Genomic DNA, 14545 nt, shown 5'->3' on the forward strand with positions numbered 1-14545 from the left:
CCAGCCACTTCTTCTGACTGGAACTCACTTCTGCTGAAAACTCAAAGAGAAAAACCTCTCTGAGCCATTGACCAGCCAACTCTTTATCCTTTTGTATTAATATTTTAATGTAGGTGTTAATGTACAAACTTCCCCTCTGTGCCCTGTTAACCCACATATCAGAACGTGTGAAAAGCAACAAAAGCAATGTAAACTGTGATCTTCCTCCACCTCAGAAATGTATGTTGGAAATAAACCCATTTTTTAAGACAAAATAGGAAGGAAATTATGTTATGATGATGGTAATTACTGGTGTTAGATCTGCCCTGGCACATGAGGGCAATGACAGCAGGCATTCATTTAAAAATATGAGTCTCTTCCTTGCAATATAAAATCATGAAAGACAACTGTTAGGTGGGTGATGTTAAAGGATCTACAGTTCTGGTCAATTATTGGGCATTTCTCTCCCTCAACCACCACTCAGCACCTTGCTCTCTCCTGTGAAGTGTTTACCGACACTTTCACTCAAGAAGTTCACTTTCACTCAAGAAGTTCTCCTGCCCTCCCTGAAATCAGCATTGGCTGAAGACATCTCAGATTTTAAATATTTATTTTGGCAGGAAAGGCAAACAAATTCCTTCAGTCATCAAAGGAAAGCATTCCAAGGGGGAGAGCTGCTCCTCCTAGGACACGTTCTTCCTCCAGGAAGCTCCGGCGCTGCTCATTTGTGGGGATAACACACATCTTGAGGAGCACAGGCTTAAAATTCAGTTTGCTGTCACCTCAATGATCACCTAACCCTTTGCCTACTGCCAGGATGATTCTGTGCAGCATACCTTGTTCTTGCTGCTCTCACAGGACTGTAAACTGGCCAGGATCTGGCTCTCTATGGCTTGGACCCATGCATCCCTCTCCTCGTAGGTGGCTGCTTCAAAATGCCAAGTCTGGCCCGTGAGAGAGACGATGATAAACTCGAAGTTTTCTTCTTGTTCTGGAAAAAAAATGCAATAGGAAGAAAAGACTGAGTTAGGGGTATTGAAAAGTAGCTGAAACAGTCTTGGTTGATGAGAAAATCTGTGGCACAATGGCTTTAAGCTGGAGGAGGGGAGATTTAGATGGGATATTGGGGAGAAATTGTTCCCTGTGAGAGTGGGCAGGCCCTGGCACAGGGTGCCCAGAGAAGCTGTGGCTGCCCCTGGATCCCTGGAAGTGTCCAAGGTCAGGCTGGACAGGGCTTGGAGCAACCTGGGATAGTGGAAGGTGTCCCTGCCCATGGCAGGGGGTGGAACTGGATGAGTTTTGAGATCCCTTCCACCCCAAACCATTCTAGGATTCTGCAAATCCTGGAAATGCAGGTCTGGACATGAGGTTTGAGGCTGGAAACTGCCCTGCACAGTGCACCAGGAAACAACCAGGATCCACTGCCTTTTCCCTCCAAATGTTGAGCAGATAAAGCACTTGGTTTGGGTAAATACTCAGTTCTGGTGTTTGTGAGCTTGGAATTGAGTCTGTACCTCTTTCAAACATAGAGTGGCCAACAAGCATCATTTAGATTTAAACCCGAGGTGCTAAAAGCTACATGATGTAAAAATCAAAGTGTGCCACAAAAGAAAAGACAAATGGACTATAAAGAGCTGACAATACAGAAAATGTAACAATTCACGCTCTTCTTTCAAGCAGTTTTTACAAGCACAGATATATTAAAGCAGATATGTACACTTTCTCCTCTACAGCATAAATAGTGGGATAATAATAATAATTACTGGGCTGTAATACAGAATTAAAATCAGTTCAACCTATTCAACATCCACATCCGACATGGGAGATGAGAAAATGATGTGAGAAGCCAGGAGAGAGGGTCAGTAAAATATCCTTAGGGCTACTGGAGGATAAGGACAAGTATTCAGGCCAGAGGAGCAGCACATGGAAATACCAGCAGAACTGAAATAAATGGACACACACCCCACCTACACATGGGACACCAACGCCAAATTAAAAAAATCAAGGAAGCTGAAACAGAGTAAGTGCAATTGGGAAGGGCTGGCATGAAGCATGAAAGGAAAAGAATAATAGAGCACAAAATCCTGGTGAACATCAGCCATAATGAGCTTCAGAAAGAGCATTTTGTCTGATAATGACTTATTATATATTCAGAGCCATGACACTACTGTGTTCCCTCATCATCCATAAACATGCAAAGATCAGGGACAAATCCAGCACTAGATTTAAAGACAGCACTGCTGCCCACTGGCAGTTGTGCTCCCAAGCTGTGGGACATGGGGTTTTCTTGGATGAGCTCCATGTCAGCAAGGCCAGTGCCTCAAAGATAGCAGAAGGTGACTTGGCACCTCGAGGTGGGAGTTGAAAGTTATTTTCAGGCACAGGAAGGCACTGAAGCAGCAATTTTACTGAAAAAATAGCGCATGGGGTAAGTAGGAGAAGAAATCATAGAATATCCTGAGTTGGAAGGGATCCACAAGGGTTATTGAGCCCAAGCCCTGGCCCTGCACAGACACCCCAACAGTCCCACCCTGTGCATCCCTGACAGCATTGGCCAAACACTCCTGGAGCTCTGGCAGCCTCAGGCTGTGTCCATTCCCTGGGGAGCCTGGGCAGTGCCCAGCACCCTCTGGGGAAGAACCTTTCTCTGATATCCAGCCTAAACCTGCCCTGACACAGCTCCAGCCACTCCCTTGGGTCAAAGATGAATGATGCAACTGCACAGCTACAACTGTTCCATTTTAGCAACACTGTGTTCCAAACAAACATTACCCAAAATGCCATGAATAAATCATGGAAAAAGCCTCGTTTATCAAGCAGAGCTTTCAGGATTTGATGAGGAAGATCTAAAAGGAACTACTCCACAATAAATGAAGTTACATTCAGTCCCTGTGCACTGTCTCCTGTAGGACAACACAGTTAAGGTCTCTGCAGCATCACTGAATCCTCTGATCTCTCCTCTGGTTTAGTGGTGGACATGGCAGTGCTGGATTAACAGTTGTACTCAATGACCTTAGAGGTCTTTTCCAACCTTAATAATTCCATGATTCTACATCCACTGAAGATTCAGGTTTACTCCCCAGTTGTGCCGGTTGAAGACATCTTCCTTAATATTTTCTGCTTAAACACAACACTATCTTTCTTTTCTCCAAGCTCAGCTGTGAAACAAAGCAGCAGTGCCTGCTCCACGTCACCCCCAGGGCAATTCCTTCAGAAGACAAGGAACAAACCTGCACGTCCTTAAGCCCAGCATGCAGGAACAGGAAAATCCAGGCGGGAGGACGAAATTGTTCACTTTTACTCTTCAGTCAAATTATAGGTTGTGCTATTTAAATCCCTGTGAGCCCAATCACAAAATTTTATTAAACAGTTTTCCATGTTTAACAGTTATTCATGGAAAGGTCCACCATAATAGTATTTTAGCACCATCAACCTGTCGAAATCAACCTGCCCAATTACTCCAAACTACATTAATAACACCGGATATTACACTAATTGTGTCCAGTTTCTATGCAGACGAGGTCCCACGGGGCTAATTTTGCCTCCTCAGGGGCAAGCAACTCAGCCATCAGCCTGATTTCACCAGGAATCCCTCCTCATTACACAAGTCCAGGCTGTCAAACTTTTTTTTTTAGGAAAAAAAGGTTAATGGGCCAATCAGTCATCAATTATTTCCTGGAAGGGCAGCAGAGGAAGGGTTAAAGTGTGAAGAACCAGCTGCCACTGACTTCCATTTGGAAGTTATTATCAACAGGAGATGTCTAAAATGTTGTTGTTTGTTTTGCCTTTTTTTTTTTTTTTTTGAAGAGGGAAGGGGTGGCTGGGATGGGAAATGAGCCAAACCTCTGAGATTGTGATGATATGGAAGGTAAAGCACAAGAGATTTTTTTCCTTTTAGTGGAAGCAGGGGTGTCATCAGTGAATTTTTAGGGTGCCCAGTGAATCAGTGAATTTTTAGGGTGAATTTTGTGGCTGCTTCTTCCCTGGAATTGTTCCAGTCCAGGTTGGACAGGGCTTGGAGCAACCTGGGATAGTGGAAGGTGTCATGTCATGGATGAGATGAGCTTTAAGGTCCCTTCCAACCCAAACTATTCTGGGATCCCATGGACATTCCTCTCACCATCATCCTCCCATTACTGCATTTAACCTGAGTTCACATTGATTTTGCTCTGCCAAAAGCCAGACACTGCCACAGCCCACCCACTCCTGGAAAATAAAAAGAGAAAATTTCTGAGGAGCAATGGATTGTGGAAGAAAAAAATAAACATTCAGGCATGGCCTCACTGCCTTTCCCTACCAATGTGTTTGTGGGACTGAGATCAGGTTTAGAAAACTACACTGAAAATTACTACAGGATACAATTAGTCCATAACTTGTTCCAGAGAACTCAATTAAGTCTGCTAAAGTGTAGGGAAAACACATGTCCAGAAGCAGTCCCACCACTCGGTATCCCTCAGGAGTGGCTCTAAATAACGTGCATAAATCAGCTTGATCCTGATTTCCACCCCCCCTCCTATTTTACTCTCAATATTAAGAATTACATAAATAACCACTGACACCTTGAACCAGTGGATGGGCAACCACAAGCACAATTCAAAGTCACAAAACTATAGAAAATCAGGCTGGAAGGGACCTCAAGGATCACCTGGTCCAACCTTTTAGCACAGAAAGTCAAAGGCAAAGGCTCCTTTCTGCCCTGCATAAATCACACCTATCCTAAAAGCTGGCCTTTAAATAAATATCACAGCATTTCTCATAGGCATTCATGAATATTTTGCCAGAACCAGGAATAAGACTGGATCTTCTGGCTTTGTATCAGAGATTTGCATCTCTGCTCAACCCAGCTGTCACCAGAGGATGCTGCTGCTGATTAACAGCAACTCACCATGCACATCTGGAGGGTGGTGCCACTCACACAGCACACACTTCCCTGCAACAAGAAGTCAAGTGCAGCACCAAAACACCCTCAAATGCTCCTGAAGCACCTCCAAGAGCTGGGGTTACAGCCTGAATCCCAGCCAAGCCTGCCTCAAGTAACACCGAGACCTACTTAAGCTCCTTTTTCATCACCTCCTCCTCCCTCTTCTCCTGAAAACCTCTTCTGCTCAAGCATCATGACCCTTCATCCTTTCAAAAGGAGAAGGAAGAGCTGCTGGGATGCCCTGGCAAGCAACAGGAGATGTTTACAACACACCAGTTGTTTACAATGTGTTGTTTACGTCCCATGCAACACTAGGTCTCGTTACCTTTAGCCACTCGGTGGAAATTACCCCCATCAATTGGCAGATAAGTATGTTTATTAGCAGCCTCAATTAAGGAAATATTTGTGCCATGTCCCACTGGGCATGGCTATGCTAATACTTCTCTCCCCTTTCCAAACCCAGTGTCTAAATCTAATTAGTTTTGAAAATCAACCCTATCAGGACAATAGAGCTCTGCTATCGCTTGCCCACAGCTCTTGGTAAAGGTTGTGTTCCACTGGAAGAGTTTTACACTATTTTATATCACATATACAGGAGAGACAAACTGGGGATGGAAGGCTGAAGGCACTGAACCCCTCTGCCACATGGACTTGATGTTTTATGTGGGTGCCAAGACAATACAGTTTGCAAAGGTGTAAAAATGTCAGTTTAGACAGGATGTAACTTCCTGCACAGGCACAGCACCAGGGCAGCAACAGCATCCCTTTGAAACCAAAGGTAGCTTGGGACTCCATGAGCATCCACACAAAAGGGTTTTCCCTCAGTGCCCAGCAAATCCAGCCCAGCACTGTTTAAAATCACACATGTAACCGTGAAGGGGAAAAATCAGGATTTAATATCTTTATGCATGCAGAGCACAGGCATTTAACTCCTTAAAGATAATCCTTCCTGCTGTGCTGCAAAATCAGAAAACCACAGAATGATTTGGGTTAGAAAGGACCTTGGAAAGGACCATCCAGTTCCACCCCCTGCCATGGGACACCTTCCACTATCCCAGGTTGCTCCAAGCCCTGCCCAGCCTGGCCTTAAATCCATTGATATAGGAAAAATAATTCTGTATTTAAAAATACTGCTATGATAGCAGGTACAAGTGACCCCAGCAGGTCTTAAAACCAGAGAGGGGTTTGTTTTAAGCATAACTCATTGATACTACATATTTTTTCCCCTAAAGAACCAAAGGATTGCTTAAAGCCTGTCTGCCTGCAATGGAGAGCCTGTGGGACTTTGTCATTTGTCAATGGCTCCCCACAGAAAACTGCCAAAATCTGAAAACTAAAGAGTTCAGGCAAACTCTAAAATCAATGAAAGTAAGATTTCTTGTAATGAGACAAATCTGATGGAGGAGATAACTGTGCAATTTTGTGGCAAGGTGAGGGTCAGGCTCACCCAGAACACCTAAAAACTCACAGGAAGGTGTTAAAAATGATTGGAGAGCTTTTCAAACTGGGGCTGAACCTGACAGAAATGTCTTTGGTGTGTAAATAGGTGTAAGTGCAACTGAGCAAGCGTGTGCTAAGGACCAAAGCAGATTTGTTATTCTGGACTGTCATTTCCCATCATCGTTCCCTTTTTCGAAGGCATAATTATCTAAACATGTGGTTTTTAATACTTACAATGCTCATTAACTCCACATTTGCATGTCTCACCATTCCAGCTCTCACACAAAGGCTCACAGTACCAGCTCAAAGCTATGGAGAACATTGAACCTTCAGCTTTCAGGGGGATAAAACATCCAAAAAACGATACATCCGCCCAAGTTTAGAAATTCATTTTGATGCTGTGTCTCAAAACTCTTTGGGCCATGGCCAGCAGGATCTCATTCCCATACCAAGATGCCTTCAGTACTTAGTTTGATCATTAAGATCAAAGATTCCTTAGATTAGACAAACCCTAAAAAATGCTTTATCTGTAAAACACAAGGGAATTCCATATATTTGCTCCCCTGCTGCAACTTATTAACAGGTAGCTACAAAATCACAAGTTTCTCAAGTACTAAACCTGCAACAACAAACATACCTGACCAGAGGAAAAATTAGGCTGGGAGATATAAATAGCAAATAGAAAATTAAAAATGCTCCAAGTGTCTTTGTGGGAAAAAAGACAACCCCAAAACTTGTGAATATCTGACGGTCACTTTCTGTCTTTTTTGCACTTCATGTTTAAAAAGACAACAAAAGGATCAAACCAGCCAGTTTAGCACCTCTGAAAGGTAATAATTTTACACTCCGGCTGAGAAATGAAATAAAATTATACTTTAAAAAAAAAAAGCTGCCTTAACAAGCTGGAATAAAACCCCACTTTTGTTTCCTGTGCACACTTTGTTTGGCAGGGAGAGCCAGCAGCCTGGGCTGTAATTGTGCAAAAAAAGGACAGTGATATAAATCACCAAAGGTTAATGATCAGGATGTGAACAGAGGGACTTGTTTACAGAAATAGCATGCAATTTAAAATTTACAAGAGATTTAATGCCACTGCTTGGCAATCACTAAAATCAACAGCCCAGAAAACAGTGACATTAAGAAAAATATTACAGTTATAATCATTCCAAAATAAGTCAATTAGTGTTAGGGCATGCGCTCGCGATTACTTGACCCATTTGGTTCGCACTTAAGTGAAGAGAAAAAAAAAAATCCCCCTCCCTCATAGCGAGATTACTGAGTTGTGACCTATTTTGCATTCCCTATTCCTTACACCATTCCTCTTCCATGCTGCTGGAGGTGGTGGTTGAAAGGTTTTTTTTTTTTCCCCCTCTCCTCCTTGCTTGGTTTCTGAGTAATTCTGACCTTTGACATTTGTAATAATAAAGAAAATAAAATATATATACATTTATAAAAAAAAAAGGATGGGAAGTCTATAATTGTGTTGTTCAAATGAAGGTGGAGAGGGGAGGGGGGGAAATAAATACATAAAATTCCATGTGCTATTATACAAAAGGCATGACGGCTGTCTTGGGTGGGGAAAAAAAAGCAATGTAAGTCAATTTGTGAACTTTGGCACCGGGTGACCTTTAGAAATACAACAATATCCAGAATTTACAAGCAAGAGTAGCACATGCAAATGACCCGGCACTGTCTCGCCTCTGGATTAGAGCTGCAAAGAGCATTATGGAGAAGGCTTGCACAAAACAAATTAAGATTGTTACTTAAATGTCACGGCACACTATTGTATTTGGCTACAGATCATTACACCTGATACTAACACTTTTAAAAACTGTAATAACTTGGGAAATATTACATTGAGTGCCCACATGGAGAAAGGGAAAATATATATATATATGTATCTCTTAAAAAAAAAAATAAATAAAAGGAGCAAATGGGTTCCTGAAGTAATTTAAACATCACCACTGCACGACTAGAGGGAAAGGTCAAAATTTAAGTAAGCTGAAAGGAACATGAATGGCAAAATAAAAGGCACAAACAGAAAGATGAAAAGACCAAGTGGAATGACTCTGCAAACACGGGGTGGAAACAAACACACATGCTTGGGGCAAATCTCATTTCCAAGGGGAAAGGGAGAGAGGCGAGGAGGGCGAAATTTTGGAGAAGTGGGTTAAAAAAAGGGGGGGAGAGAGGAGGTGTTTGTCTGGGACAGGTGGGTTTGTTACCTTCGGTGTTGGTGCTGCTGCTGCTGTAAATATTTCGCAGGCTACCAACACGGTTTAGTTTCCAAGCTTTGCGTTTGGCTGCGTCCAGAGAGCAGGAGGGGAAGAGAAAAAAAAAAAAGAGAATAAAAATAAAGAAAAAAGAAAGGGGGAGGAAAAAAAAAAATTTTTTTTTTTCTTTTTTTTCAATGAAAAAGGGGAGAAAAGAAACATCAAAAAGCATGTGAAGTAAAATACAAGCACGAGCCTGTTCACACGTGAAGAGCTAAACACAGAAAATGCACACAGGACCACTCAGCCTCTGCAATCCATGGCCAATGTGGAAAACCTCGTATCGAGAGTGATTTTTTCTTTCACTCACCACAACATGACACGATTTGACAAGATTAAATGGATCTGCTATTGGAAGAGACAAAAACAGACCAGTAGAAGTTAAAAAAAAAAAAAAAAAAAAAAAAGGCAGGAAGTATTTGTGCAGAAGATATAGGGCTGGATGAAACAGCTACTGTAAAATGTGATTTAATTCATGACAAAACACAGCCAGACAAGAGCTCCTTTTCCTCCAAAAGCCTGTGGGGAGCACTTGGTGCCTGGAGTTCACCCTTAATTTTAAAGGTGATGATGTAATGACCTTAAACCCTCCTAACAACAAATGTTATTTGTAGCACTGAGCTCAGAGGAAGAAGAATCATAAAATCCCAGAGTGGCCAGGGACACCTTCCACTAGACCAGGTTGCTACAAAATTCCTCCCATCCTGCAAAATCAAAGAGTTTATTTGGAAAAGGTGGGGGGGAAAGGTAAATTCTTTACAAAGAATAGCAACACCCTCATTTTTTTAGAATTGACCCAAAGTTTGAGATCCTCTGAGCTGCTGCTTCACAATTAGCACAAAATATTGCTCAAAAGCACTCTGTTCCCAGGCTCACTTGGGGAGAGCACATCTTCACCTCCTTTAGAATCTTTAAAACACTATGTTTAGGCTGGGTTTCATCAGACAGGAATGGGATGAAACATCAGAGCACACCAGGACAGCAACTGGAATAAGGCAGGGAAGAGATGGAATTGCCATCTCTGGAAGTGTGTAAATGGCATGTGGATGTGACACTCGGGGACAGGGTTCAGTGGTGACCATGGTGGTGCTGTGTTGATGGTTGGAGTCAATTTTAAAAATCTTCTAAGGGACCTCAGACCCTTCTCCCTCCCACCACAGATGTCCCTCATTCTTTAGGATGACATCAACATCCCACGACACAGCCAGGACACAATAATTTAAAATATTTCTCCCAATATTTATGAGGGAACTTTGTAATGCCCCACAAAACTCAGACCAAACAGCTGCTTCCAGGGAAAAGGAACAGTGATGTGAAGTCATTCCAGTCTTCAACAAAAAGCTCCATTTTCAGCTGAAGAATTAAAGGTGGAAGAGCACTGCCTGAACCCCCCTGACTGTTAAGCTAGCTAGGATTTTAATAAAGCCATCAGCAGGCCTTAATGCTCCATACTGAGAAGGAGGACTGGATTCTGAGTGACATCATCAAATCTGAACGTATTTTCACTGGGTGCATCCTTCAAGCTGAAAAAACCCTTCCATTTTAAGACCTGCTTAAGAAGTCTCCACACCTAGAGAGGCACAATTGCCCAGCAGAAAACTTGTTTTTCCTCTGAAACATTTACATATAAATAGGCAAAATCGAGGTTTGGCACCCCTCTAGAAGGGAATATGGTCTCCAGCACACAGAGCCCCTTTCCCAGTGCCTTTCCCATTTTCCATACTTTAATGGCACGTTTGTGTGAGCAGCAGTGAACCTGCAGCCTGCTTTTCTATTAACCTATTGATGAAATAATCCATTTTAATGTTTTAAGTGTCAGCCTTTCCCTTCTCTTTAAACAAATGGAATTTTTCCACGGTGATGCTGAGGTCCTGATACATCCAAGTGTGTCCTTTGGCATCGATTAGGTCCCTGCCTGCTTCCTTCAGGTGCTCTGCTGTCTTTGAGGACTCAATGAGGGTTTGGACACTGCCAAGCAGAGCCTCTGCAGAGCCATCCCACCCTGCCTGCCTCTGGAATTACCCACTGCTGGTACCTACAACCTGGCTGCAACAGGCACTGCAGGGCATTATTTGCCTGCTTTGTCTTTGAATTATTTCCCAGGATGTTCAGTTTGTCTGGTCTGGGGTCACTTGCTGGTCCCCCAAGTTAATTTGACAAAAGCTCTTGTTGACAGCTCCAGAGGTATCTACATCAATATCTGTATCTATATCTACATCTACATCTATATCTCTACACCTATCATCTACATCTATATATCTACACCTATTATCTACATCTATTATCCACATCTATCATATTTTACACTTAACAAAATAAACCCCAACTGGTTAGCAATAAAATGTTGTAAGAAATACTTCATTATCTAACAGCAAAACTCCCCAATAACAACGTGTTTCCTTCCCAAAAAAGCCACCAAGAAGTGTCTCTAGTTAGAGATTCCAGGAAAAAAACCAAACCTTCTCAAAGCTCAAACACCTGGAACGAAGTTAACTACTTCCCAGTATTGAACTTTTACTGAAGTGGCAAACTTCAGTGTTGGAATACTGAGGATCTGGGGAAGCTCTGGCTGCCCCATCAAGATCCAGCCCAGCATCTGAAAAAACACCACCATGGCCACTAAACCATACCACAAAGTGCCACATTTACTCAGGTTTTGAACACCTCCAGGGATGGTGACTCCACCACTGCCCTGGGCAGCCTGTTCCAATGCTCTTTCAGTAGAGAAACTTCCCTTGTCACTGACAAGGGAGTGGTGGCAGCAGCTGCAGCCCTGGCAGGACACCCAGCTGGATCTGGAGCCACAGATGATCCCTTTGCTGGTGCTTTTGGGTGCTCCCTGTGAGCAGAACTATCCCATCTGTGTAAAAAGCTTTTACACCTGCTCATGACAGAGAGAGAAGAGGTATGTTGGTGTAGGAAGGAGGAAACAAGGCTTCAGGACAGCCTTTTGTTAAGATATGGAGGAACTGGGAATCAATTAAACTTAATCACTCCCAATTACCACCTCTCTTTGTATTTGCTCAGGCAATAACTTTACAGCTGTGACCAGTGCCTTGCAGACAGAATTTCTGTGTTTGCTGCCTTTAATGGGGCTGCTATTTGTTCTCTGTTAATGAATCTGCTTGTCCTGTGTAGTTTTGATTAGTCAGGCTCTGTAGTAAATATGTTTACTGCCACTATGGTCATGTACCATTATTTCTAAAAGCAGGAGATGTTTGCAGAAAGGATTTAAACCCAGGTGTGATCTGAGGACACATCTGTTTGTTACCTGGGAAGTTCTCCAAGGATGCTCAGGATATTATACTCAACAAAACACTGCATTAACTCTTTTCAACCTGCTCCAATTCAGCTCTTTTTACATTTTGCTAAGCAGAAATACGCTTTTATTCCTGGGAGAGCGTTCACATGTACAGTCTCCCCCTAAAAACCTCCCTGCAGCGCTGCTCTGAGGGATTCCAGATGTGCTAATGTCACCACTGGTCTGGCTGTGACAGAGTTCCTAGCTGATTAGATAAATAGTCCTCAGCTAGCTGATTAAAAGGCGCTGTGGCCGCTCGGCTGTGTGTCCAAGGCTCGCCAGCCATGTTGGAGGTGGAAGTGTGCATGAATTACATCCCTGGAGTGTGCTGAGCAGGGCTGATTAAATGAGGCACGCCACAGCCCTCAGCATCAATTATCAGAAATAATAGGATCTCTGCACCCAGGCTGGGGGAAGGGGGCTGGGGCTGGAGCTGTGCTTCCCAGAATATCTTGCCAGCAATAACCCTGGCCAGGCACCCCAGGAATGCTGCTCTGCTCTGCTCTGGGTGTGCAGCAATTAAACACCGAGGAGGTGGCTGAGCAAAAACCTCCTCCTGCTGCACAGGCCAGGGGAGCTTTTCCAGGGGATACCTGTGAAACATCCACCCAGGAAGAGTGATTTATAGATGCAGATGGGAGGCAAAGCTGACTATTTAAGGATAAACTTCAGCTCTTCCCCTGCTCTTCCTCAAGTTTTTCTGCACTGTGGTTTCATCAGGGGCAGGCTGGGGAGTTTGCTTTCTTCTTGGTCAGCAACTTGTCCAACAAGACCTCACCCTTGGTCAGAAGGCTGAAATGATTTTGTTAAGATGCCACTCAGGAGATTCTCAGATGATGCAAATTTGTCTGTGTGACTGTGAAGGTACTTGACATTGTCTCACCCTATGTGAAAGCAGCAAGGACACAGATTCCTCCAAAAAGGTTAAAAAAACCCAAACCCAAACCACAGTCATATCTAATATAGATCTAGGCATATATATCTATGTATCTCCAAGCTAAATAAACTGGATACATTGCATTTCTACATCTGTCCAACACAAAATTTTAAAATTAAAAACCCGTAAAACCCATGGATCTTATGAATCACAGAATCATAAAATGGTTTGGGTTGGAGGACACTCTAAAGACCATCTTGGCCCTGCTATGGGAAGGGATGATAAATATGCTCACTGTTTTTCTATTCATTAAACCAGATTTCCATGGCAAACCATCTTTAAACACCTGAATGGGACTCTAAAGTTTCCAAACATTTCTGTTTAGAGCAGAAGGGATTATCAGGACAGATGTCTCAGAAGACAAAAAAGTGAGAGACAAAGGATATTTCATATGGCAACAGTCCTTAATGTGCCCTTTCTGGACTCTAGAACACTCAGAAAAAACAAGCTGATGGTAAATTAGTAAATGTGCTGATTTAGAGAAATTTCCCCAAACACAACTAAAACTGTGTGTCTGGGAAAAAAACCAACAAAAACTCCTTTCCTCTGTAACTGATATCTCTTCCCAGGCTCTATTTTAAACCCTCAAAACACTCTAAAAGTAATACTTCAAATCTTATTAATAGTTAATTACATTTGGCTTCTCTTCAGCTTTGAACATTTCAAATGAAGGGGAAAAAAAATGAAAACACATTCATACTTCTGCTCGTGACAGGGGGAAAAAAGTTATTTTAATTAAACATTTCTAAAAAATGTTTTTAATTCTTTTTTTTCCCCTCTTGTAATATTTCTCCATTCAAACTTCTGCAGTAGGGAAAGGACCCACTAAATGATTTCAGTGCCTTTCCAATACACTATAAACATACAAGATTCCAATTGACAAAAAGGAAGTGGTAATTGGAAACATTTTTCTCAGTTTTTCATTATCTGAAGCAGAAAATTATGGCTCTTTTCTATACACACAAAAAAATCCTTTTCAACCACCTAGAAAAATTGTCTTTTAATAAAAGCTTTAAATTATACTATCATATTTCAAAGGCAACGAACAGTTAAAGCAGCTAATCAAAGGTATAATTATTTAATGACTCTGACTCCTGCTATCTAACAGGGCTGTAATGGCTTGGCTGTGATCAGCAGACCCCCAGCTCCAGCTCTGGAAAACAAGCCCTTGGCTGGGAGCATTCCAGCCATCCATTCCTAACGTTAGTTCCTCCAATTTGGGTTGATTTCACCAGGCCAGCTGAGCTATTATGGATTTAAGGGGATCAGTTTGTCACCCTGCCACTGCTTTTTTGTACACATCTGGATGAAAAAAACCCACTAAACAACTGTAAGAGTTTTTCCTGCAGAGGAAACAAAAACATTTCCCTGACAAAATGGGATTTGTCAAGATCATCACTGATTTTTTTCACTTTTAATGCTACATGACAGTTTTCTGTGAACCACCCCAGCTGCCTCACTCTAGTAATTCAAATGTAAAACACACACCCCCAAAAGTGCTTATTTAATAGTATGTATTTTCCTTAAATGCATGTTAATATTTCTATTAAGATAAATCTTTATTACTTTACTCCAGGTGAGTGAAGCAGTGAGCAAGCAGAGCTTTTAACTCCATTCCATGGCTTTTCTCATGTCTTTCACAACAGGAAATATGACAGGGATAACCCCAATAATCATCAGCATTAATTACCAGA

General features: G+C 42.4%; 1 protein-coding gene across 9 annotated transcripts in view; it reads right to left on the minus strand.

The window, feature by feature from the left end:
- The window catches only part of AGAP1 (ArfGAP with GTPase domain, ankyrin repeat and PH domain 1), a 305386-nt gene that overhangs the window by 45245 nt on the left and 245596 nt on the right, over positions 1–14545 (minus strand). For 5 of the 9 annotated variants that reach the window (XM_085065825.1, XM_085065822.1, XM_085065823.1 and 2 more), the window contains 2 exons: positions 8566–8643; positions 816–970 (listed from right to left, as the gene is read on the minus strand). In XM_085065825.1, coding sequence (XP_084921951.1) covers positions 816–970; positions 8566–8643 — 233 coding nt within the window. The remainder of the gene's footprint in view (positions 1–815; positions 971–8565; positions 8644–14545) is intronic. The other 4 variants (XM_085065826.1, XM_085065824.1, XM_085065820.1 and 1 more) reach the window with 1 other exon arrangement.

This window comes from Lichenostomus cassidix, chromosome 7, assembly GCF_008360975.1.
Source record: "Lichenostomus cassidix isolate B80296 chromosome 7, HeHo_3.0, whole genome shotgun sequence".
Taxonomy (NCBI): domain Eukaryota; kingdom Metazoa; phylum Chordata; class Aves; order Passeriformes; family Meliphagidae; genus Lichenostomus; species Lichenostomus cassidix.